The sequence below is a fragment of the Eutrema salsugineum genome, unplaced genomic scaffold (genome assembly GCF_000478725.1).
Source record: "Eutrema salsugineum unplaced genomic scaffold, Eutsalg1_0 scaffold_15, whole genome shotgun sequence".
In the NCBI taxonomy this organism is placed as follows: domain Eukaryota; kingdom Viridiplantae; phylum Streptophyta; class Magnoliopsida; order Brassicales; family Brassicaceae; genus Eutrema; species Eutrema salsugineum.
In genome coordinates this window covers 5,675,046-5,701,017 of record NW_006256867.1, presented here as the reverse complement: position 1 = coordinate 5,701,017, position 25,972 = coordinate 5,675,046, and the positions used below count along the sequence as shown (strand labels likewise).

At 42.0% G+C, this 25,972-nt stretch overlaps 1 protein-coding gene and 1 non-coding gene across 2 annotated transcripts; one reads left to right on the top strand and one right to left on the bottom strand.

The window, feature by feature from the left end:
• Positions 1-13,641: 13,641 nt before the first annotated feature.
• On the top strand, positions 13,642-14,889 carry LOC18022205 (proline-rich protein 1). The gene is made up of 3 exons (XM_006405086.1): positions 13,642-14,266; positions 14,356-14,462; positions 14,749-14,889. Exons 1-3 carry the CDS (start codon positions 13,642-13,644, stop codon positions 14,887-14,889), a joined length of 873 nt encoding a protein of 290 aa, XP_006405149.1.
• A 3,088-nt stretch (positions 14,890-17,977) lies between these two features.
• On the bottom strand, positions 17,978-18,084 carry LOC112088308. The gene has a single exon (XR_002900470.1). It is a non-coding gene; the product is annotated as a small nucleolar RNA R71 (small nucleolar RNA).
• Between the last annotated feature and the right edge of the window lie 7,888 nt (positions 18,085-25,972).

The window sequence follows — 25,972 nt, the reverse complement described above, 5'->3', positions numbered from 1 at the left end:
TTGATATTTATTGTGTTTAATTTACTTGATTTTGTATTCTAGGAAATGTAACATCATCCTTTTGTAGAGCGGTGCATAGTTCAGTCTCTTACACTTAAAGAGATGTAGTTAGTTTTGTATATGAACAACTTCTTTGGTGTTTAATATTGAGAATATTTTTTGGAAAATTTTAAATTAACCTGGAGGTTGGATGTGACAAAAAATCCATTGAGTTCTGCAATGGAGACATACTCATTTTTCTGGACTTCATGGTATTTTTCAATGGAGTGACTTCCTTTCTCTTTGCAAGTCAAGCTGGTTTTGTTTTGTAGAATTAGTGGATTTGTGTATCATCTTGAACATGAGAGGGCATAACTAATGGACATTAAGTATTAAGTGTTAATTACCGTTGAAGGAATGCTCTTGTAGCCTCGAGGTTGACATTAAATAGAACTTGAAACCCGATGTGGCATTTAGATATAGCTCTCCCAAGAATTAAATTTTGGTAAGATAATGACATAATGTATTGAACCTAAATGTATAAAAGAGAGTATGTTTTATGTGTAGAGTGGTATGATTAACCTCCGAAAACATGGGTATCATATTCATATAATATGACAGATGTCCCTGCTTCTTTGTCTGGTTTGCTAAGTTTTCAAACTAGCTAACAAAAGTTGACTATAAAAATCTCGTTTTGTCTCTCTCTCTTTTTATTTCTCTTTTTATCTAATCTGCACTAATTGTTTAGAGATTTTTATTGTTATAGAAATAGTTGATTTATTAGTTGTGATTCTTTATTACATCGTATCTTTATTTATATATTCACAAATAAGACGTGTAATTATCATATTTTAATATTAGATTAGTTTTTTTTTTTTATAAATGGTATACAAGTTGATACTAACGTGACAACATAAAAAAAAAAAACTCTTTTTATATATATAATATTCGAATCAGCTACCATATCGATGGTTGAGGCATTATTTGATGGCTTGTGACCTGTGTTAAGTGTGGAACACCTATTAACCCGTTCTGAAGATTATAAGATAGTGTTTTAAACGTGAGAAGGTAATAGAGTGGCAGACTGAATAACTCAGAAGACTTCTTCTTTCATGAGTAATATCCTTAAGTTGTATTCTATGATGCCTAATTGGATTATCCCTTATGTTGAGGATAATAAGAATGCTTTGTCATAAACATTTGGATGAATCAGATTTGATGTTTAATTTAGCCAAAAAAAGTAAAAAAATGAAGCCATCTGCCCAATGTGATGAAGTGTAATTCCATGGATTTTCACAGATCAGAATCTGTTTATCTTTTGGACCTTTTCATAGATGGCCACATATCATAATCTGTAGAGGTTTATTGCTTTGCAGGAGCTAGTATTGCCTACATTGTTTGTAAGATTGTCAATTGGAAATGAAAACTAGATGATGCAAGTCTTGGTTCATTACATGGAGAATGAGGGTGACATTGGTGAATACTTTGACAAATATCATGAAAGACTAAACATGGGCGAAATGCTTAGGATTTCTGTGCTTGATGTACGTTTTGAGAATATGGATCAAAACAGTGATAATATCATCATCCTAGAAGAAGAAGATGGTACACCTCACTTTACTTCTATTGATCATGAAATAAGTCTTCCTTTTTTTGTTAGATTTGGTGAAAAATAGTGTCAACTTTTTGGATTCTGTCAATTTTGTGGCCCAATTAGATCCAGATTCAGAGTCTGCCAATCATATGTTTTTGAGGCAGTGTGGATGAGAGCCTAACTACATTGAATAGGTCACGGTTTTTCAAAAAACTTCTGAAGGAAGCAGTTTGCAAGGAATTACACCTCATCACATTTTGCAGATGACTTTAATTTTTTTTTGTCAACATCAAATCTTATTCATTCTGCTAAGATGAAGTTTAAATTGAGTGTCATTGTTCTGAATCAAGCACGAAGAAAGCAATAAAATTTAGAAAGAAATTGTAAATTGAGGCAAACACCCATTTAGGGTTTTATTATTAATTGTGTGAATGAATAATTACAAACCCTTAAACCCTGTATTTATAGCATAAAAAAAAACCCGACTCTTAAACCCAGTAGAAAAAAGATTTTCCTTTTTCCTTTTCCAAGCCTATCAGGAAACCGTACCACACCTCCCAAGTGAATCCGCGTAAGCCCATGACCTAATGAAGCCCACTAGACCCTAGTTTATCTTTGTCACTAGAAACAACAATCTCCACCTTGACAAAAATCTCCATAAAGTCACTTTCAAACTCCAATCACTTCTCGGGGGATTTCTTTTTCTTCAGCACTTGAAAACATGGAGCAAATCCAAGCAATGCTTAAACTTCTCCACAGTAACGGGCTTGGTCAACATATCAGCTGCATTCTCTAACGTGTGCACCTTCTCCAACAAAACTTCTCCAGATGCAGACAACTCTCTGATCTTATGAAATCTGACATGAATGTGCTTCGTCCTTGCATGATATACCGGGTTCTTGGCTAGAGACAACGCACTCTGGCTGTCGCTGTATAGCTGAACTCCACCTTGATCAACACCCAACTCTGTCACAAGTCCCTTAACCCAAAGTGCTTCCTTAGCTGCCTCTCCCATTGCCATATACTCAGCTTCGGTGGTAGACATAGCAACAACAGACTGTAGCACAGATCTCCAACAAATAGGACCTCCTGCAAGAGTAAAAATGTACCCTGTAGTAGATCTTCTGTTGTCTAGATCACCAGCATAATCTGAATCCACGTATCCCACAACTGAGCCACTCTCTTGACCACCAAACATAAGCCCAAGATCACTTGTACCCTTTAAGTATCTAAAAATCCATTTGACGGCTTTCTAGTGTTCTCTTCCAAGATTGGACATGTACTTGCTCACTTGACTAACTGCTTGTGCTAATAAATCAGGTCTAGTGCACACCATAGCATACATCAAGCAACCAACTGGACTTGCATAAGGAACTTTCGACATATCTCTGATCTCTTGATCAGACTTAGGACACTGCATCGCTGAAAGTGAGAAGTGCATCGCCAAAGGTGTAGACACTATCTTTGCATCTTCCATGTCAAACCTGTCTACAATCTTCTGAATATAGCTCTTTTGAGAAAGCCATAATCTCCTTGAGCTTCTTTCTCTGCGAATTTCCATCCCAAGGATCTTCTTTGCAGCACCAAGATCCTTCATATCAAACTCATTCTTCAACAACTCTTTCAGCTTATCAATATCCTCCATATCTTTCGCAGCAATGAGCATATCATCAACATAAAGCAGTAGGTATATGGGAGAATGGTCGTCCAGATACCTTACATAGACGCAGCTATCATACTCACAACTTCTGTAGCCAATGTTCACCATGTAGGAGTCAAAACGTTTGTACCATTGCCTAGGAGCTTGCTTCAATCCATACAGAGACTTCTTAAGTCTGCACACAAGCTTCTCCTCTCCTGGTTTCACAAACCCTTCTGGTTGCTCCATATAAATCTCTTCGTCCAGATCTCCATGAAGAAATGCTGTCTTTACATCCATCTGATCAAGATGGAAATCCCAGCTCGCTACTAAACCCAGCACAGCTCGAATAGAAGTGTGCCTAACTACTGGGGAGAATATTTCGTCATAATCAACCCCTTTCTTCTGTGAGTAACCCTTTGCCACCAACCTTGCCTTGTACTTCACTGGTTCCTTCTCAGACATCCCAGGTTTTACCTTGAAAACCCACTTGCATCCTATTGTCTTCTTGCCTTTTGGTAAAGACGTTAGATCCCATGTTTGATTCCTATCAAGGCTCTCATTCTCTTCTGTCATAGCTCCAATCCAGAAATCTTTTTTGAGACTTGAGATAGCCTCTATAAAGTTTGCTGGATCACCTAAACCAACCATCAGAGCATAATTCACCATGTCTTCAAACCCTAATCTTTCAGGCGGCTTAATGATGCGTCTTGGTCTTTGAAGTGCCAAACTTTCCTCTGCTTTTCTATGTTGAACGTCCTGCTCCACCTCAACAGGTTACTCATCACGTTATGCTGCTTGTCTAGGCTCACTAGACTCATCCTATGATGTACCAGAATCCGCTTCAGTCTCAATGATCACAGGCACTCGTTCTGATCTCGCCTGCTGCACCATATATTGCTCATCAAAGACCACATCTCAACTGAACACCCTCTTCTTATCAACAGGATCATATAACTTGAAGCCTTTCACTCATTTTCCAAAACCCAGAAATATGCACTTCTTGGATTTTGAATCCAGCTTAGACCTTTCGTCACTTGGAACCAACATGTAAGCTGGACATCCAAATATCTTCAAGTTTGACAGATCAACATCTATCCAGTCCAAATCTCTTCAGCGACTTTCCCTTCTAAGGAACTCCTAGGCGACCTGTTGATGAGGTAGACCGCCATGTTTACTGCCTCTGCCCAGAACTGCTTAGGAAGCCCTGCATTCAACCTCAAACACCTTGCCTTCTCTGCAATTGTCCGGTTCATCCTCTCACTGACACCGTTTTGCTGAGGCGTTTTCTTGACAGTAAAGTGTCTTTAACTGCCATGCTCCTCACAGAACTTCTGAAAATCTCCGTCAGTATACTCTGTGCCATTATCTGATCTCAGATACTTAACCTTTCTCTCCACCTGGTTTTCTACTTCAGCCTTCCAAACCTTGAAGTTTGCAAAAACTTCAGATTTCTGCTTCATAAAGTACACCCAAACCTTCTTGGAGAAATCATCAATGAAGATGACAAAGTACCTAGACCCTCCCAATGACTGTTCCCGAGTTGGAGCCCACACATCAGAATGAACATAGTCTAAAAGACCCTTTGTCGTGTGTTGTCCTGTCTTGAACGAAACTTTGGACTGCTTTCCCATCACACAGAACTTGCAGAAATCCATCTTGCAACTCTTTAGCCCGTCCAGAAGACCCCTCTTATGGAGTTTAAACAACCCATGCTCTCCTATATGCCCCAGACGCATATGCCAAAGAGCTATGCAATCGGATTCAGACACAGCAGCTGCAGCTCCACCTACAACTACACTCCATAACATCTTATAGACGTTCCCAGCTGTCAACTTTCCTTTAATCACCACCAAAGAACCCTTACAGACCTTCAACACGTCTTCATCTTCATCACCTCTGAGTCTGAATCCGTTTCTTTGAAGAGTCCCCAAAGGGATCAAAATTTTCTTCACTCCTGGAACATGCCTAACATCAGTCAATGTTCTGATGATGCCATCATGCATACGAAACTTGATCTCTCCAGTACCAATGACACCACATGACATGTCGTTTGCCAACTGAACAGATCCCATATTCCCAGCCTTGTACGTCTCAAACCATTCTCTGTGAGGAGTCATATGGAATGATGCATCTGTATCTAGGATCCACGAGTCTGTGTGATTACTAGATGTCACAGCCAACAAATCGCCTATACTGTCATCTGAATCCTCCTTCTGAACTGCGTTTGCAGAACCAGATCTACCATTCTGTTTTTTGTTCGGACAATCCCTTCGATAATGGCCTTTCTGACAACAACCAAAGCACATCGAATTCTTTTCTGGTTTAGACTTCGACTTGTCCCTTTTAGTTCCATCCTGCTTCTTTTCCTGCCTTCATCGTTGCTGGTTGCTACTCACGTACAAACCATCACCTTGAGACTTGTCACCCACGGTAGTGTTTTCCCGCCTTTCCCAATGAGATTGCAGCGAACTACAAACCGTCTCCAGCGATATAGTCGTTTTATCGACTGCAATAGCTGTCACCAACGTCTCATACTGAGGAGGAAGAGAACACAGCAGAATCATGGCTTTATCCTCGTCCTCAATTTTCATATCCACACGCGTAAGATCTCCAATGATTTGGTTGAAATTGTTAATATGAGCAATAAGATCGCCTGATTCCACCATCTTGAGCCCAAATAACTTCTGTTTCAGATACAGCTTGCTGGATAAAGATTTTGACATGTACATCTTCTCCAACTTGTCCCACATCTCCTTTCAAGTCGTGATGTTAATCACTTGATTTGTAATATCATCGGAGAGACAAAATCGAATCGTTGAAACAGCTTGATCCTGCATATCATCCCAATCATCCTGCTTGATCTTGTCCGGTTTCTTCTCTAACAACGCCTTCTTCATACCCTGCTGCGTCAGCAGATCCTTGACTCGACTTTGCCATAACCCAAAATTTCCCTTCCCATTGAATCTAGGTATATCGAACTTGAGAGAGTTTCCTTTCGTCATGACAATTCGCGGAAAAACCTTGAGCTCTGATACCACTTGTTGTGAATCAAGCACGAAAAAAGCAATAAAACTTAGAAAGAAATCGCAAATTAAGGCAAACACCCGTTTAGGGTTTTATTATTAATTGTGTGAATGAATAATTACAAACTCTTAAGTCATGTATTTATAGCCTCAAAAAAACCCGACTCCTAAACCCACTAGAAAAAGAATTTTCCTTTTTCCTTTTTTCAAGTCTATCAGGAAACCGTACCACACCCCCCAAGTGAATCCGCGTAAGCCCATGACCTAATGAAGCCCACTAGATCTTAGTTTATCTTTATCACTAGAAACAACAGTCATGATGGAAGCTGGAAAGGAACCCTCACAATTTGAATTTGTAGATGATTGTATCATTAGACCATGGTAAAGAGATACATAAAATGCCAAAAGATACTATGATAAACGTTATGTGTTAATGAGATACATATCTTTACTTTTTTTAAATGGTCAAATTTTGCGCAATTAATTAAGTAAAGATATTAACATATAAAAGCTTTTGTTGGGTAATTTTGGTTTTTTTTTTGTTTTTGTTTCATATAAGCTTATTTGTAGAAGTCCATTTAGAATATATTATAATTTATTTGATATTATTAAATTTAGAAATTTTGGGCTATTTTTTTTAATTATATTTGAAGATTTTGTATATATTAAGTATCTAGGTAGACGCTAAGGTGGCGGAAGGAGAATTGAAGAAAACTAACTTTATTAATATAGATACACGACTTAGAAATAATGTTGATGAATGTTTTATTTTAAACTTGCAAGAGTGATCTGCACACCATATATATGTTTTGATAGATTTATAGAAGTATTTCGCATTCCTCAAGTATTTAAAATTGATTAATTGAGATTTGTTGATCATAGAGGCTTTTATTACCATCTTCCTAGCCTTCGATCCTCACCGTGAGTCTATGAAGGAATATCAATGGGGTGACATATTAATTAACCACTAGAAAAATCCCTCTTATTCATTTATTACACAGCTTCACTAACCCCAAGAAAAAATTCATTTTCAAGCCCTAAGTAACGTTGATGTCTTTGAGAATCTCATCCATCATATTCGTTTTTTTTTTTTATTTTTTAACTTTCATTCTTATTCACCTTTCTCCTCCCACAAAGGGGACATCATTACAATACATCAGAGTAAAGACCGAGTGGTGAAAAGAAAATTACAAAGCAACCTACATAGATAAGAAAACAAGGATATTTATGAAGGATGCAGAGAACAGCATGTGAAACGCAAGTGAAGCAAGACTTAGGAGACTTATAACGTCCGAACATAGTGGAAAGGAGTTACGGCTGGAAGTACGTGAACCATGTTAAGACATAAGAGTCAGACGTGGTGGAAGAAGAGGAAACTCTGGGCTTGACCGTTGAATCCCTGTCAAGACCCGCAAGCTTTGCCCTCATGGTGGTACGAATATCTCTGATAATAACCTGTACCGGCTTTGAAGAAGCATTGTGTAATCTGGAATTCCTCTCTTTCCAGAGAAAATAAACCAGGGATTGGAAAGCCAAATTGCAAATGTTCCGGAGCCTCTTGTTTCGCGAAACCGAGCGAGTCCACCTGATTGCAGCGTCGAGAGAAGAGGGAGGGGATAAATCACGATGAGAGAATAGAGTGCAAAGAACCTCCGCAGAAAACTCATAGTCGAAAAATAGGTGCAAGCGGGATTCCGGAAAGGAACCACACAACAAACAGTTCATAGGAACATTTAGACCCCAACTTCTCAGCCTATCTCGAGTCGGCATCCTGTCCCGCATAAGAACCCAAAGGAGAAACGAGTGTTTAGGAATACGAACCGAGGGCCAAACAGCTTTAGACCAAGCAACCAGGGGAGGCGAGGGGTTCAGGCTTAATCAAGTCTTGGAAGAGGAGAAGATCCCAGGAGGAGATCCAGCCGATTTCCTCCAGAGAAATGTATCATCCTGATCGGACAAGGAGTTAGACAAATTTGGGGGCAGACAATCGCGCAGTAAGGAGAGAATCGGATGCCTCCCACGGGAAACGCCCCAATTCCCCTGATGGCAAACCTCCTTAACCACAGACATAGAAGAGATTCCAGAAACCCTCGGACCATTCGGTCCCGTAATGTCAATCAGGGGGCCTAAGTTTGTCCAATTATCATGCCAAAACAGAGAAGAAGATCCAGAGTGAACCTGACAAGCTAGAAAGGGACGGGCAAGGGGTCTTAACTTCATTAAGCGCCTCCAAATCCAGCTGCCAGAAAGATGAAAATCCGTAGACCAAAAAAGACGACCCCGAAGCACCATTTTCTTAATCCACGCAACCCACAATGACCCATTCTCAGCGAAAAGGAGCCAAATAAGCTTGAGACCAAAAACCTGGTTCAAACCTTCAAGTCGCTTCAGACCTAGCCCTCCCGCATCCTTAGGAGTGCACACCGAAGCCCATGATACCTTTGCTCCTCTCGCGGAATATGTAGACCCACTCCATAGAAAAGCACTACAGATACGTTCTAGCGTATGTAAACATCCCTTGGGGAGAGGAAACACCGAGGACCAGAAGTTTATGATACTAAAAAGCACAGACTGAATTAATTGAAGTCTTCCAGCAAAAGATAACCGCTTGACAGTCCAGGAAGAAATACGGGCTTTAACCTTATCGATCAAGGGCTGAAAGTCCTGGGGTCTCAGCTTATGAGGCATCAGAGGCAAACCGAAATAGCGAACCGGAAGGCTACCCAACTGAAGGCCAAAACGGCCAGCTAATTCCCGAGAGTAGGGAAGATTGTTTCCATCGATGAAAAGACACGACTTCCTCAAACTAAGTGACAAACCAGAGACTCACTCAAAAGATGATAGAACTGATAGTATTCCACCCAGGGAATCAGATGTACCATCAAAAAATATCAGAACGTCGTCCGCGAAACTCAGGTGAGTAATAAGAGGATCCAGACAACTCGGATGAGGCTTGACGATGAGGTCCCGAACAGCTTTGTCCAAAAGCTTCGAAAGCACGTCCATGACAAGCACAAAAAGAGAAGAGGTGATGGGATCTCCCTGCCTTAAACCCTTCTTCCCCTGGATAAAACCAACTAGCTCGCCGTTCAGGGCAATAGAATAATGCGGGGAAGAGATACAAAGTCTGGTCCATCCAATAAACACCTCGGATAATCCAAAAGCTTTTAGAATATTTAAAAAGAAGGACCAATCCACATTGTCATACGCCTTTGTGATATTGATTTGAAGACAACCTCGAGTGATAAAACCTGGGAGATGGAAATCACTAACCAGCTCTGCAGCCAGGAGAACATTCTCACACATTAACCGACCTTTAACAAAGCCGACTTGATTTCGTTGAACAGCATCCGGAGTAATGGATTTCAGCCGAGAAGATAATATCCGCGAGATAACCTTGTAGACAGTGTTGCACAAGGAGATTGGCTAGCGGCACCAATCATTTTTGGTATAAGAGCAATAACCGTGGTGTTAACCTGCCTCAGCATCGAAGAGCTGATGAAAAAATCCTGCACAGCCGCAACCAAATCATCTCCTACCTGACCCCAAGAGTGGGTAAAGAACTCAGATGAAAACCCATCAGGCCCAGGTGCTTTGTTCTTTGGGAGCGCAAAAACCGTTTCCTTAATCTCCTGGGGAGAAGGAATACTCGATATAATAGCAGCCTGAGAAGGATCACAACGAAAAGGATGCAGACTCTGAATACCCGAAACCGAGAGTGGTTCAACATTCGAATTTGCAGTACCAAGTAAAGAGGAGAAATACTGGATAACAAGATTCTTCAAACCCATAGGACTTGAGATCTTGACACCAGTATCATCCCGTAGGAAATGGATAATATTCCTGGATAAATTTGCCTTAACGGATTTGTGGAAAACCGACGTATTAGAGTCACCAGCAGATAGCCATCTGATTCGAGATTTTTGACGAAAGAAGGACTCTTCAGCAGACGCTAGGAAGGACCACGAGTTCCTTAGCACAACCTCTTCCTCGAAAAGACTCTGAGACGGTGAAGTTAGAAGATGACGTTGGATAGATTCCAGCTTCTTAAGAGCTTCCTTAGTTCTGACTTGGATGTTGCTAAAGCATCTGCGATTAAGATCCTTACAAGAAGCTTTAACAGCCCTCAACCTCTGATAGAGAGAGAACATAGGCCCTGAAGGAGATATAGGACTTTGCCACGCTGCCTGAATTATACTGTTATAATCCGGATGAGTAGTGAAAAAGAGAAAGAATATAAATTTTGACTTCCTTCCGGTAACTTTGTTAGACAAAGACACCAAACATGGAGAATGATCTGAGTCCCCTGGAGCGTCGAAATAGGCGTTAGAAGCCGGAAAAAGGTCCTGCCAAGCCTTATTGATCAAAGCCCTATCTAGCTTACGCGCTTTGGGTAGTGTCGAACTTTTGTTAGTCCAGGTAAAATGGCATCCACGAAAGGACAAATCAAAAAGCCCACACTCAGTCAAACAATCCTGAAAATCAATCATTCCATCCAAGGATATAGAACACGGAAGGATCGAGTATATCTCAGACAGCGAGAGAACTTGATTAAAGTCTCCCATAACCAGTAAAGGAGAATCACGAACCAAACTGGAAGAGGATATGTCATTGAGAGAGTTCCACAAAGGGATCCTCTCTAATCTCCTATTCCTCGCGTAAACAAAAGCCACAGTGAAAGACTGACTCGTCGAGGGATTGAAAACGCCACACAACACAATTTGGGGAGTTTGATGATAGATGATAACCGAAAGAGAAGGATTCCAAATAACCAGGATTCTCCCATTATCTGCATCCAGCGAATAATTTGCTTCATACCTCCAGCACGGGAAAGACTGGATCATTAAGTCTTGTAAAGAAGGCTGCTTCACATGCGTTTCCAAAAGGCCGCCTATCATAGGACGGTTGGTGCTGATCCACCGTTTAACAAAAAGCTGTCTTGCATCGCCATTAAGGCCTCTTATATCCCAACAAAAACAATTCATTATGAAGTCAAAAGGGGGGTGCAGCGCACCTAAGCTTTTAAAAACTGAGCAGGACGCGAAAGCGACTGTCCACAAAAGGAGGAACTCTGAACCATGGTCGACGCGAATGCAGGACCCGGCAAAGGGATGGAGTCCGAAGAGGACGAGGATAGAAGAAACATATGCTGTCTGAGGTTTTTCCGGGCTCTCTTCCTTGCAGACGTAGAGATCGGAGGACGAGAACCAGAATCGAGATTTGCTAACCTTTGGGGAAGAATAGCCTGAGCATTTTTTATAAGAACCTCCTCTGCTTCAAATTGAGAAGTAGTGACAGGCCGAACTGACTGAACGGAAGCAGGCTTTGAGGGAGGAGAGCGGACTTTGGACCTCCTAACAACCGATGTCCACTCGCTTGAGGAGGCGATATCGTTGACCACACCAGGAAGCCCATGAGCTTCATTAAAACCAGCCGGAAGAGCAGAAACAACAGGGGAGGAAAGCAAACTCTGAGATCTCTTCACACCCATCACCGGAGGGCAGGGGGCAAGGGAGCCGACATGAATATGCAAAGGAGGTAGAGCATTAGATGAACTTGAAGCTTGCTCACCACCACCTCCTCCAACTAGGGGAGGAGAAAGTTCCATAGAAGCACGCTTTAACACAGGGCATCGCAGGGCGAAATGACCAAATTCTCCGCAGGATGGCAAAAGTGGAGGAAGCTTAAGAAATTCCACCGATACCTGAACAGAGTTATGAAACTTATCCAAAATACGAACCGAGGCTGGGCAAGACTTAGCTAGTTCAACAACCACTTTAAGTTTAACAACCCATTCGAATAAGGGGCAATCTTGGGGAATTCTGAATGCTCAGGAAAACCAACTCCAGAGGCAATGGTGCTGAAACCCACGAATGACCACAACTCTGGAGGCACATTTCTGAAAAGAACCCAAACAGGAGCATAATCCAATTTCATTGGGGCCAGGTTAAGAAGAGGTGACCATTCCGTCAAGGTGAAGGAGCAGTTCCCAGAGTTCCAAAAACCAATATCAAGAGCCTATTGTCTTGTCACAACACAAGGAATATAGATGAGAAAAACCCTAGAAGAGTGCGACTTGATTGAGATTCGTCCTTGCTTCCCCCAAATTGGGTTCAGGTCGGAGAAAATTTTTGCCGGAGAAGGAGGGGAACCATGAAAGAAAGCAACCAGATGGTCCTTCCAAATTTGAGAAGATCCGAGAACTATCGATGGAGGAGCTGAAACAGAGGGGACTCCGTCCTCGGAGAAGGAAGGAGAAGCCACCTTTGATAAATTCCTGAAGGGAGATTTAATTTTAGAAACCCACAAGCCCGAAACCGGAGGTTGAGCAGAAGAGGGGAAATCCAGAGGAAGCACGGAACCAGATCCAGAGGTCGGAGGCACCAAAGCGACCTCGGAAACCAATCTCGGAAAAAGAGAGTCCACCGGAACTGCCGAGGGAAAAACAGAAGGAGCCGAGAAAGGAGCCAGAAAGAGAAGATCGTCAGGGGGATCCGGCGGACGAGGAGGAGGGGAAGCAGAAAGAGAAGCCATAGAGAGAGAGGACCGAAGAAGGGAGGGAAGATAGTTCTCACCGGCGTGCGTGAGGCGACGCCAATGGCGGCGGAAGAGAGGAAAACCCTAATCGCCTAATCGCCTATCGAGATAGAGAGCTCTGGAGACATTTGATATCAGTTCCATCTCATATTCGTTTGGGGCAAAAGGAATTTAAAATCGGTTTGACGAAGCACATAGCACCGGTTTCAGAAATGTTCTATATAGTTTCTCTACACATACTATTTAATGGGCCGATCAAATTTTCATAGCCCGGTTTTCCGATCATTTGGTCGGCGCCGTGTGCATGCATATGCATGGTTGTACGTAAATGGCGAAGATGTTTCTAATCGTGCATCACATTATGAGAATCCCAAACATGACAATCTAATTCGTCTCCTTTGAAAATAATATTTTTATTTTATTTTATTAGCATTTAATAGCCTAACATTTTCTTATAAAACCCATGAAATCAATTTCCTCATCCCACTTCAAACACAGAATAGATAAAAAAAAAGAAACTAGCTAAAAGCAAAAGATGTGAGTTTGGTGGAAGCCCCCTTAACCTACTGGTTAATGGGTTCATTAATGCTTCTGCATTAAGAGATTTGGGTTTTGAGTCCCGGAAAATACGATTTATTATTAATTTGCAGATTAATGGAGACAAGCTTACAAGAGGTTTTCAACGTAGTGCATAAAAATCCGTTTGGAGTATTTGCAGGCGGGAGACTTGTCCGTTGTAGAATTGTCGATGTAATAGTTCTAATAATTTGTAATAGAATAATAGGTCAATGTTAAAAAAAAAAGAAAAAAACAAAAGACGAGCCACGCGCTACCTACAGGTAAGACCGGCGAGACCAGGGACTGCAATGGCGATCACACGCGCCTCCTTTGGCCTTTGCCTCCTCCCTTCTTTGGCTACCATTGCCACTGCCAATTATTACGCTCCCTCATCTCCACCGGTTTATACTCCACCGGTTCATAAACCCACGTTTCCACCTCCAGTTTACACACCACCTCCCCACAAACCCACCATTCCACCTCCGGTGTATACTCCACCGGTTCATAAACCCTCGCTTCCACCTCCGTTTTACACTCCACCACTCCACAAGCCAACTCTCCCACCTCCGGTTTACATTCCACCAGTTTACAAGCCCACCCTCCCACCTCCGGTTTACACGCCACCGGCCAAGCCAACTCTCCCACATCGGGTTTACTCACCACCCGCCTACAAGCATACTGTCCCGCCTCCAGTTTACACACCATCGGTTTACAAACCTACACTCTCAGCTCCGGTTTACACTAAGCCTACTCTCTCACCTCCGGTTTACAAGCCCTGCCCCCTTCCTCCGGTCTACAAAAAGTTTCCAAACTATTCTCGTCCTCCTCCATACGTATCAAAACCAACCTACATGCCATACGTCCCAAATATCATTAAAGCCGTTGATGGCATCATCTTATGCAAAAACGGCTACAAAACGTACCCAATTCTAGGTAAACATACTATTAACGATTCCTGGTTAGATATCCATTATAAAAACAAATTTACTAATTAGAAAGTTCGATTGATTAATTTCATATAGGAGCAAAGGCGAAGATTGTGTGCTCGGAACCAGGATCATATGGGAAGAACAAGAACGCGGTTGTGGTCTACAGCAATCCGACTGACTCTAAGGGATACTTCTACGCAGTGCCGTGCCTAGGATTTTGGAGGCTTTAGGCTAAAATTAAAATGTGGCCTTTTTAATGAAATTATATAAAAAATCAGTAATCAAATGTGTAGTAATATTTTTAAAAAATTTGGTGAAAAAATAGTTATACTTTTATGCGGCTGAGGATCGAATTTGAACAAAATAAAAATATGCACAAGACAAATTAGCCAACTAAGAAAACTATAATTCACTTGTTAAATATGGCCTCTAAACTTAATAAATAAGATGTGGTCTTAGGCGATTGCCTTTTTCATTTCACTGTAGACACGGCTCTGCTTCTACGTGGCGTTGACCCACATTAAGGACCTATCTTACTGTCGTGTCAAGCTCTACACTTCATCGATCAAGACTTCCAAGAACCCGACCAATGTCAACAAGGGTCTCACCGGTCGTGTCAAGCTCTAAAGCCATGAAATAGAACTTGAAACCCGATCTTGCATATAAATATAGCTCTCCTAAGAATTAAATCATGGTAAGATAATTTATTGAACGTAAATATATAAAAGAGAGTATGCAGGCTTTATGGATGGTGGTATGCATGCTTTATGGATGGTGGTACGATTAACCTCCAAAAACATGGGATTCATATGGGTGGTTAACATGACACATGTCCCTGCTTCTTTGTTTAGTTTGCTAAGTTTTCAAAAAAAATAAAAAAAGACTATAATAATATCGTTTTGTCTCTCTATTTTTATATCTCTTTTCATTTAAGCTATATTAATTGTTTAGAGACATCTTATCTTATTAATTGAGAAGGACATTTTAAAATAATTTTCACTTGATGTGTGACTTACAAAAGTGTTAGACCATCTCTAATGGTGAGAGACCCATAAAGGTTCTCATCTTGTTTTTTAATATATTTTGTGTTACTTACACATATATGTATATTTGTGAGAAATTTTTAGTTTTTAAACCTCCAATGGTAGGTTCTTTAAACAGAGTTTCTTAAGAAAAAAAAATTAATTTTTTAAATTATAAAAATATTATAAAGTAAATTTAATTCATTAATTTAAATTACAAACACATACAAAAATAATATAATAAACACAGAAGTACAAAACAGAAAAATCGAAAAAAGAAAAGTTGAAATTTTAAATTCATCTAAATTTGTTCCATATGATAAATCCAAATTTGTTTCATATGATAAATCTCTCAAGCTTCGCTGCCATGACTCTCGATTTCACATGCATGAAAGAGAGAAGGATGCACCGATAGATAATCTTGAAGCTTCGCCCGATATGTTCTGAAATTTTTTTTCTTTCTTTCCAGCAATAATACCAGAAGAAGAGAGATAGATAAATGGAAAAAATAAAAAACAAAAAAAAATTTCATCCAATCAGACTTTGCCACGTCATGTTCTCTCATGGGTCTCTCAATTCCTCTCATGAGAATCGGTTCTCATCAATTAGGCTATTTTTAATGTCAAATTAACATGAGAAACTCTTAACAGACCCGCATTGGAGATGGTCTTATGCTGATGTGTCGCCATGAGAGAGCTTCTCAAAATACTTATAAAAAAATGCTTACTTTACTAGACTAATTACATCATGTGTCATTAATATTAATTTGGGTAGAAATTAATTTATATCAATTATACATTTAATACTCAATATTTCATTTATAAAGATATTCTCTCTCTTTCTATTTCTTATCGACATATTTATGATGAGTGGAGATTTTGGCTCATTCTAACCCATTTTTACTAATCGTTTTTGGAGTTTTTGGAGTCTTTTCAGGAAGTTTCAGATGACTTAGATGCCTTATCAGAGGATTAGAGTGTTTAGAAGGCATTGGAGCAAAAAGAGATGAATCTGAGCAAAAAGGAGCTATTTCATACGCTTTTGGAGAAATCATCCGCGGAGCACCTGCTCCCGGTTTGGACCTTTCGTCGAGCACCTGCTCCAACCTCTGGAGAAAAATAAGGAAACGATCTTACATAATCCTAAGTCGCATGAGATGGAATAAAAAGCCCAGAGCCGCCTGTGTTTTACTATCACGTTTTCTACAGACTTTTTACGCTTTAGTTTTGGAGAGATTTCTGCTTGTAAGCTTAGGGAAAAGAATTCTTGCTACATTCTGAGAAGAATTCCGAACCCTTATATCTTTTCTGATTTATTTCATGAATTCCTTTTCATCTGTTGCTGTGTTTCTTTTCTCCATGTCTGAGTAGTTCTTTTAGCTAGATTAAGGTTTATTTCAAAGGGTTTCATGAGTTAAATGATTAGATGCAAATAAGGCTTCATATCTGTTGTCTTCACCTCTGTTAGACTTAATGCTTAGGTTGAACTAATCACTCAATCTATGATCTTAGGTTAATCTATTCATCAAAAGTATAATAGGTTGCTAGAAGAAACATTGGTGAGCGCCTGCGAGAGTTGATGCTAAGGCAAATCGTGAACAGATCAAACCAGATTGTTAATGCTTGTCTGCAATTTTCTTGGTTCAAACGACAGTTTAGAATTTAGTTATCGATGCCACGACAGTGGGTCGATATGCATTTTTGTTTGAGTTCGAGACTTGTGTTTAACCGCGTCCTGAATAGTCATCTGATAGTTATCTCTGAAATTCCTGGGAATTACCTTGATCTACTATTTGTCTCAATTCGAATTTAAATCGTTGTTTGCCGTTTTGTTTACTTCTTTAATTTTCGCATCAAATCATCTTTGTCTTAGCTTTAATTCATTCCTTGCAAAGTCATAGAGTATCACTGGTCCTCTGGATTCCGAATCTTTTATATTACAACTACATCACTGTTCTATTGCAGTAGAAACTAGGAGTACATCTAGTTGGAATCAATTTTTGGCGCCGTTGCAACGGGGACCAATTTGTTACCTTTGATTTTTGGTTTGAAATTCAGACTAAGACCTTACTAACTTTTTCTCTTGTTCTCTTGTTTGCGTTTGTTTCAGGTGTATGTCAAACATATCCACAAGAAGCAACTGCACCGATCTTTTCTTTGTCAAACACCGAGCTAGCAAGAGTCGAGCGAGAAAACAGACGTCAAAGGCCTATTCAAGCCAACATGAGCGATCAAGGCAACAATGACAACATGGCTGTCGAGCTGCAACAGCTTCGACAGCAATTGGAGCAGCTGCAAAAGGCGCAGCAAGACAGGGAGCAGCCACAGCCTGCTATTGGAGACAAGGACAATCCACATGCTTATTACCAAAACAGAGCTGCGATTGCTCCTCCAACCATTCAGAAGCAAGACTTTGAGATCAAACCTCAATTGATTTCATTGGTGAAGCAGCATCTATTTCATGGGCTTCCTGCTGAAATTCTGATGGACCACATCGAGAATTTTGAGGAGATTTGCAGCACGACTGGATCAAATGGGATATCAGCCGATTTCTTGAAGTGCAAGCTTTTTCCATTCTCACTTGCGGACAAAGCTTTGCGCTGGTTGAAGTCATTGCCAGCTGGGTCGTTGACTACTTGGGCAGAGTGCAGATCAGCGTTTTTGGATCACTTCTACACTAAGTCCAAAACTGCAGCTCTGAGGAATAAGATCTTTTTGTTCAGACAGAAACCTGGTGAAGCTTTCTGCGAAGCTTGAGAAAGGTACAAGGAGTACCGAAGAGAGTGCCTTCACCATGGGTTCTCTGATGAGCAGATTCTTTCAACCTTTTATGATGGTGTCAACTGGGATTACATGAATACTTTGAATGCAACTAGCAATGGCGATTTCATGACTAAGTCCAAAGCAGGTGATTATGAGTTGATTGAGAACCTAGCTGCAAGCTCCAGCAACAAATCCCAAGAGTATGACAGGTCTAGCAGAGCAGTTCATAGTGTGGAGTTGAGCAAGATCGATGATCTTACAGCAAAGGTGAATCTGCTGTTGAAAGAGAACCAGAAATCTATGCATTTTGCTGATGAGATTGGCGATTCTCCTCTTGCTCAAGAGTTTGTGGAAGCAAAGGATGATGATCATATGGATGTGAACTTTGTGAATAGACAAGGGTATGTGCAGAATCGCAGCTTCAACAACTTCAGGAACCACCCGAATTTGTCCTACATAAGCAACAATGTTGAGAACCCTCAGGATCAGGTCTATCCGCAGCAAGGAGTGCAGAATCACTCAGGATTTCAGAAGAACTTCTCCAGCAACTTCCAAGGAAAGCAGTTCATAACCAATCAGAATCGGTTTCAAGGTGGAAATAAGCAGAAGTTGCCCTTCACAAGTCTGCAGCTTTCTTCGAGTTCCCCAAACAACTCGCAGGATAAGCTGAAAACTTGATGCAACAGCTGCTGGTGAATCAGCAAAAGTCTACCATGGAGATTAATGCCAAAGTGGACACCATGTACAATGATTTGAATGGCAAGTATGAAGCAGTGTGGACTCATGTGAAGAATCTGGATGTTCAGGTAGCTCAGACTACAGAAGCTGTGAAGAGATCACCTGGAACTCTCCCTGGAAAAGGTGAAAACCCTAGGAATGAGTTTGTGAATGCTATTGAGCTGAGAAGTGTGAGAACTCTGCATGCTCCACCAACAAGCGCTGTCTCAGAAAAGAGGAAGGAAAAGGACGTGGAGCACCTGCTCCAAGAAGAGGCACCAACTCATGGCGTAAAAACGACGAAAGAGCATACTTCCTTGACTGGAGCACCTGCTCCGAATTCTAGAGCACCTGCTCCAGACGTAGAAGAGACGATGGAGCACCCTGAGCCGACGACAGAGCACCTGATCCAGCCATCTGCTCTAGAAAATTTTCCTGCAAGAGTTTATACGCCTAAGCTACCTTACCCAGTTTCACCAAAGAAGTCCCGCAAGGACTTAGAGGAGGCAAAGTGCAGGGAGATGCTGAAGGATTTGACTGTAAAACTCCCTCTAGCTGATGCTGTTCAGATGATACCAGCCCTTAAGCGATATATGAAGGGTTTAGTTTCTGGGAAAGCTGTTGAGGAAGAGAGTGTCATGATGGTCTCGAAGGAGTGCAGTGCTGTGTTGCAGAACAAGGTGCTGAAGAAGAGAAGTGATCCAGGAAGATTTGTTCTCTTAGTCAGGATTGGTAATGTGCTGTTTGCAAAGCGATTGTGAATCTGATGCCTTATTTTGTAGCCAAGCGATTGGGTTACACCAGATTTAAGCCGACAAAAATCTTGCTGGTGTTCACTGATAGATCAACTAAATTTCCAGTTGGTATACTAGAGGATTTGCATGTTCAGATAGGCGATACACTCATTCTAGCAGATTTTGTGGTTCTAGAGGTTGATGAAGAACCCAAAGATCCTTTGATATTGGGTCGATCCTTCTTATGCACAGCTGGGGCAATCATAGATGTGAAAGGAGGTGTTATAGATCTCCAGCTGGGAGACATGGTGGTTCGATTTGAGATAAATAAACTCCTCAAGAAACCAATGCTGGACGGACAAACATTTGTCATTGATGATGGTTCAGACATTGCTGAAGAGGTTGCTAAAGAGGTTTTGGCCATTGATCCTTTGGAAGTGGCACTCACAAAAGCCGAGGGAGAGCATGGGTATCTGAGTGAGGAAGCTGATGGGGTGTGCAAGGATGCTAGATGCAAGCATGAAGATGCAGAGGCTGGTGGCATGCATGAGCTTGGAAGGCAAGGAGAGCTCAACTGTAGAAAATGCCGAAGGAGCACCTGCTCCGAGTTCTGGAGCACCTGCTCGCGATTGCTTGGTTGATGGACCTTGGAGCGAATTACGAGCTCTGAAGCTTGAGCTCAAACCCCTTCCTGCGGGGCTCAGGTACGCGTTTCTAGGACCCAATTCGACATACCCTGTGATAGTGAACTCTGAATTGAACAATGTAGAGATTGTCTTGCTTCTTTGTGAACTTAGAAAGTATAGGAAAGCTCTAGGATATTCACTAGATGACATTCCAGGGATTTCTCCAGATCTTTGCATGCATAGAATACCTCTAGAAGATGAATTAATGACTTCTATAGAGCATCAGAGGAGGTTAAACCCGAATCTACAAGATGTTTTAAGAAAGAGATAATGAAACTTCTAGAAGCTGGTGTGATCTATGCGATTTCAGATAGTAATTGGGTTAGTCCGGTTCATGTAGTTTCTAAGAAAGGTGGCATCGAATGTGCATAGATTACAGGAAAATTGAATGCTGCAACTCGCAAAGATCATTTTCCTTTACCATTTATCGATCAGATGCTTGAACGTTTGGCTAACCACCCTTACTACTGCTTTTTAGATGAGGTTTCTTTCAGATCCCAATCCACCCAGACGACCAGGAGAAAACGACATTCACATGTCCTTATGGCACTTTTGCGTATCGCAGAATGCCATTTGGCTTGTGTAATGCTCCGGCAACATTCCAACGCTGCATGATGTCGATTTTTACTGACCTGATTAAAGACATAATGGAAATTTTCATGGACGATTTTTCTGTCTATGGAAGCTCTTTTTCTGTCTGTTTGTCTATTTTGTGCAGGGTCTTGCAGCGGTGTGAGGAGAAGTATCTGGTGCTTAACTGGGAGAAATGCCATTTCATGGTGAGAAATGGGATCGTGCTGGGACACAAAATCTCAGAGAAAGGGATCGAGGTGGAAAGGACAAAGATCAAGTTGATGATGAGTTTGCAGCCACCAACAACAGTCAAAGGGGTTCGCAGTTTTCTGGGTGATGCTGGTTTTTACAGACGCTTCATTAAAGACTTCTCAAAGATTGCTAGACCTCTGACGCAGCTGCTGTGCAAGGATGTGAAATTCGAGTTTGATGATGCATGTTTGGAGGCATTTCACACGATAAAAGGAGCTTTGGTCAGCGCTCCTATTGTCCAGCCACCAGATTGGGAACTGCCTTTTGAGGTCATGACCGATGCTAGTGATTATGCAGTGGGAACAGTGCTGGCACAGAGGAAAGAAAAGAGGCTCCATGTCATCTATTATGCCAGCCGAACACTCGACGAAGCTCAATGCAGATATGCCACAACTGAAAAAGAGCTTCTTGCAGTGGTTTATGCCTTTGAGAAATTCAGGTCTTACCTTGTTGGGTCGAAAGTTGTTGTTCACACAGACCGTGCAGCACTGAAATACCTGTTGACGAAAAATGATGCCAAGCCAAGGCTCCTTAGATGGATCTTTTTGCTGCAGGAGTTTGATTTGGAGATCATAGACAAAAAAAAGGGATTGATAATGGTTGCAGACCACTTGTCGAGGCTGAAGATTGATGATGCATTCCACTAGATGACAGCCTTCCTGATGAACAAATTTACGCCATATATGTTTCTGGGTTCGACGAGCACCTGCTCCAACCTGGAGCACCTGCTCTGATGAGTTTTTGCAACTCAGTTGATGTAGATCGGCATTCTGGTTTCCCATGGTTTGGAGATATTGCAAATTACCTTGCTGCAAAGCAGGAACCTACAGATTTCGTGGGAAGCAAGAAGAAGAAGTTTCTGAAGGATGTGAGGCACTACTTTTGGGATGAGCCTTACTTATACAGACATTGCTCTGATGGGATTTTCAGGAGATGTGTAGCTGATGAGGAGATATATGGAGTCTTGTTTCATTGCCATGGTTCACTTTATGCTGGTCACTTTGCCTCTTTTAAAACAGTGTCAAAGATTCTGCAGGCTGGGTATTGGTGGCCTAATATGTTCCGAGATGCGCAGAGATTCATATCCAGGTGTTACACATGTCAGAGACAAGGGAACATAAGCAGGAGAAACGAGATGCCTCAGAATTTCATTCTGGAAGTAGAGATTTTTGATGTGTGGGGTGTAGACTTCATGGGGCCATTTCCATCGTCTTATGGGAATGAGTATATTCTGGTGGCAGTTGACTATGTGTCAAAGTGGGTGGAAGCTCTGGCTAGTCCCACAAATGACGCAAAAGTGGTTTTAAAGATGTTTAAATATGTCATTTTTCCCAGATTTGGTGTGCCGCGAGTGGTGATTGGTGATGGAGACTCTCACTTCATCAACAAGTCTTTCAAAACTTGTTGAAGAAGAATGGTGTAAAGCATAAGGTGGTGACCCCATACCATCCTCAGACGAGTGGGCAAGTTGAGGTTTCCAACAGGGAGATCAAGAACATTCTGCAGAAGACTGTGAGCACTACAAGGAAGGATTGGGCAATGAAGCTTGATGATGCTCTTTGGGCATACAGAACAGCTTACAAAACACCTTTGTGGACTACACCATTCCACTTGGTGTATGGAAAAGCATGTCATCTTCTAGTGGAACTTGAGTACAAAGCTGCTTGGGCAGTGAAGCTGCTGAATTTCAATGCAAGGAGTGCTCAGGAGAGGAGAGTGATGCAGTTGCATGAGCTGGAGGAAATTAGGCACTTGGCTTATGAAAACTAGAAGATTTACAAAGAGAGGACAAAAGCTTTCCATGACAAGAGGATCATCAACAGAAGCTTTGCACCAAACGATCAGGTATTGCTCTTTAACTCTAGATTGAAATTGTTTCCAGGGAAGCTGTGATCAAGATGGTCGGACCATTCACCATCAAGGAGGTTCGACCATATGGAGCTGTAGTGTTGCTGGACACTAGAGGAGGGGAATTTGTAGTCAATGGACAGAGGCTGAAGCCATACCTCGCTGGTCCACACATTGCAGAAGGTGAATCACTCACCTTAAGCGATCCTCCTCACGCCTGAAGCTCCTCAAAGTCAAGCTAATGACTTAAAACAAGCGTTTGGTGGGAGCCAACCCACCGGTAAGAGTTTCTAACTTTGTGTCTTTTAAATTTTTGTTACTAACTTTGTGTTTCAGTTCTTGTTTCAAAAAAAAATGAGAAGAAAACAGGTAGAAAGGTTTGCAGCGATTAAGGTGAAAAGAAGAAGATGGATGGAGCAACCAACCGGAGCACCTGCTCCGTCTGAAGGTTGGTTGCTCACCACGTAAAAAAGTGCCGAAAAAGCAACCTCTATCTCGCCAGAGCACCTGCTCAATGGGATGTTCACCACGGAGAAAGGAGCCGAAGGAGCATGCAAAGAGGAAACGGGAGCATCTGCTCTACTGGGTGCTCCAGGCGAAGAATTTCCGAAAGAGCACTCTGCTCTGACCCGGAGCACCTGCTCCGCCACACCAGGTAAGTTGGGGATTTTTAAAACATTCTAGAGTTTTAAAAGTAACTTTTGAGGGACTAAAGTGCAATTTTTAAAGAAATTTTTAAGAGAACATTTTACCCTACGCGTTTTCTTTCCCTTTAAAAAAAAAAAAATTCCAACTCTTCTCCCTCTCTTCTTCGCCATTGTCGACATCTTCTTCCTCCAAACCCAGATTTTTCAAAACTTCACCGATTTTAACGTTTTTTGGGTCTAAGTTCATCGGTTTTTCATCCTCTTTCCGTTTCTGCAACCAATTTCGACACCCAGCAAAGGTATGACTCGCTATTCCCTCTTTAATATTTCGGCGAAAATTTTAAGGGAGTTTTCTTCTATCTGTGTGTTGATTTCGGCTTATGCATGTGTTGTTGATGTTCTTGAGTAGAAACAGTTCACATATATGTGATTATATGCTCTAAATACACACATGCAAAATCTGGTCGCAACTTTGGTTTGGAAACCTCTTTGGCTTAATTGCATTCTCCTTCAATGTTGTTGTAGGAATGGCTCCCAGGACAATGTTTAAGAAGAATGGAAAGAAGAAGAACGGTGAGGGAAGTAACCGCAACCAAGCGACATACCCATGGCCGTGCGACAAGCACAAGGCGATCGAGCTCCCTGACGACAAGATGCCGGAGCACTCGGCTGAGCAGTGGGACCAAACCGACTCAAAGACAACGTCGAAAACTAAAGAAAAACACAAGAAAAAGGCAAAAGATAACGATGCGCATAAAGACTATCCCCGGACTTATCATACACGTCCCCGGTGTACGCACAAGTAAGAGAGAGACAAAAAAAAATAAAAGACACAAATGGATAATACAATGGTGGTAGAAGGGTTTTACTAGCGATCAGTGCGAAGTAGCGTCCTCCGGACTCTCACTCTGAGAGCGAGCTGTGCGACGCCTGCGTCTGCTGTGTCTCTCCGGAGATCTGGTTGCGGTCGCTGTGGTGCTACGATATCCACTGGTAAGCATCTACATCACCTTCTTCATGAGGCTGTTGTTTTTCTTCGTAGACGCGACCATCCACCTCTGGTACTCTGCATCATCAGGATCATCAGAGATAGGTGCAAGATCAAACTCACCTGCATCAGCTGAGGCGTAGGAAGACAGCTCCTCATCTCTCTGTGGTGAATACGGTTAGCTCGAAGAGCTGGTACTAGCATGAGCAGGAGCTGGAGCAGGTGCTTCAGCGTGTGCTCCAGCAGTCAAAAGTGGTGCGCCCAACAAAAATCGCAGGTCCTCCGCAGTGTTGAGTGCAGTGATGGTGGGGTTAGGGAGGACGATGGTCTGTGTAACTCCATAGGTGCCTTTGAAGCTGTAAGTGTTTGGATCTGTTAAAAACCCTGAGCTCATCAAATGGGCTGTGTCCATCTTCCTTCGGCTAATGTCCTGCGAAGCGAACTGAAGAGGGACATCACAAGACACAAAGAGTGCTGTAAGGAGGCTCCCAATGTGCTCCACCTACACACTCTTGTATGCCTTGTCCTTCGCTGCACATATGGTCTGCGTAAACTGTATACCGAAGTTGATGCTGTGTTCGACCGGTACCTTGTTGCTGAAGGAATCTGCAACCAAGTCACCACAACCAAAGTACAGTAGCTTCAAGACATTCTGTGATACCTTGTTCCCAGAGTCGCGGTTGCACAACATGTTGTTGAAGATCTTCGCACACATGCGAACAGCAGGGTGGCGATTCGCAGACACATTTGCCGAGTTAGATTTGTAGGGACCAAAAGCAATGCACTGCCAGAACTCTTTCGCGATGTCGGATTTCTTTGGAAAGCTCATAGTTTTGTCCTCCGCATGAAAGCCATAAGCCTGACAAAAGGCTTCCATCCCAATGTTGTATCTCTTTCCTTCAGTAAAGAAAGAGAGTGTAGCATCATCAGCTCGCGGTTTTGCGCATTGCTTCCGGTCCCTACAAATCTAACTCGGCAAGTGTGTCTGCGATTTGCCACCCTGCTGTTCGCATGTGTGCGAAGATCTTCAACAACGTGCTGTGCAACCGCAACTCTAGGAACAAGGTATCACATAATGTCTTGAAGCTATTGTACTTTGGTTGTGGTGACTTGGTTGCAGATCCTTCAGCAACAAGGTACCGCTCGAACACAGCATCAACTTCGGTATACAGTTCGCGCAGACCATATGCGCAGCGAAGGACAAGGCATACAAGAGTGTTCAGGTGGAGCACATTGGGAGCCTCTTTACAGCACTCTTTGTGTCTTGTGATGTCCCTCTTCAGTTCACTTTGCAGGACATTAGCCGAAGGAAGATGGACACAGCCTATCTGATGAGCTCAGGGTTTCTAACAGACCCGAACACTTACAGCTTCAAAGGCGCCTATGGAGTTACATAGACCATCATCCTCCCTAACCCCACCATCACTGCACTCAACACTGCGGAGGACCTGCGATTTTTGTTGGGCGCACCACTTTGACTG

What these genes read in the sequence shown, in the direction of transcription:
- LOC18022205 (XM_006405086.1), top strand. Translation starts at nt 13,642, where the DNA reads ATGGCGATCACACGCGCCTCCTTTGGCCTTTGCCTCCTCCCTTCTTTG. An exon ending in CAAAACGTACCCAATTCTAG is followed by an intron (nt 14,267 to 14,355) that starts GTAAACATACTA and finishes AATTTCATATAG; the next exon opens with GAGCAAAGGCGAAGATTGTG. An exon ending in CTAAGGGATACTTCTACGCA is followed by an intron (nt 14,463 to 14,748) that starts GTGCCGTGCCTA and finishes ATTTCACTGTAG; the next exon opens with ACACGGCTCTGCTTCTACGT.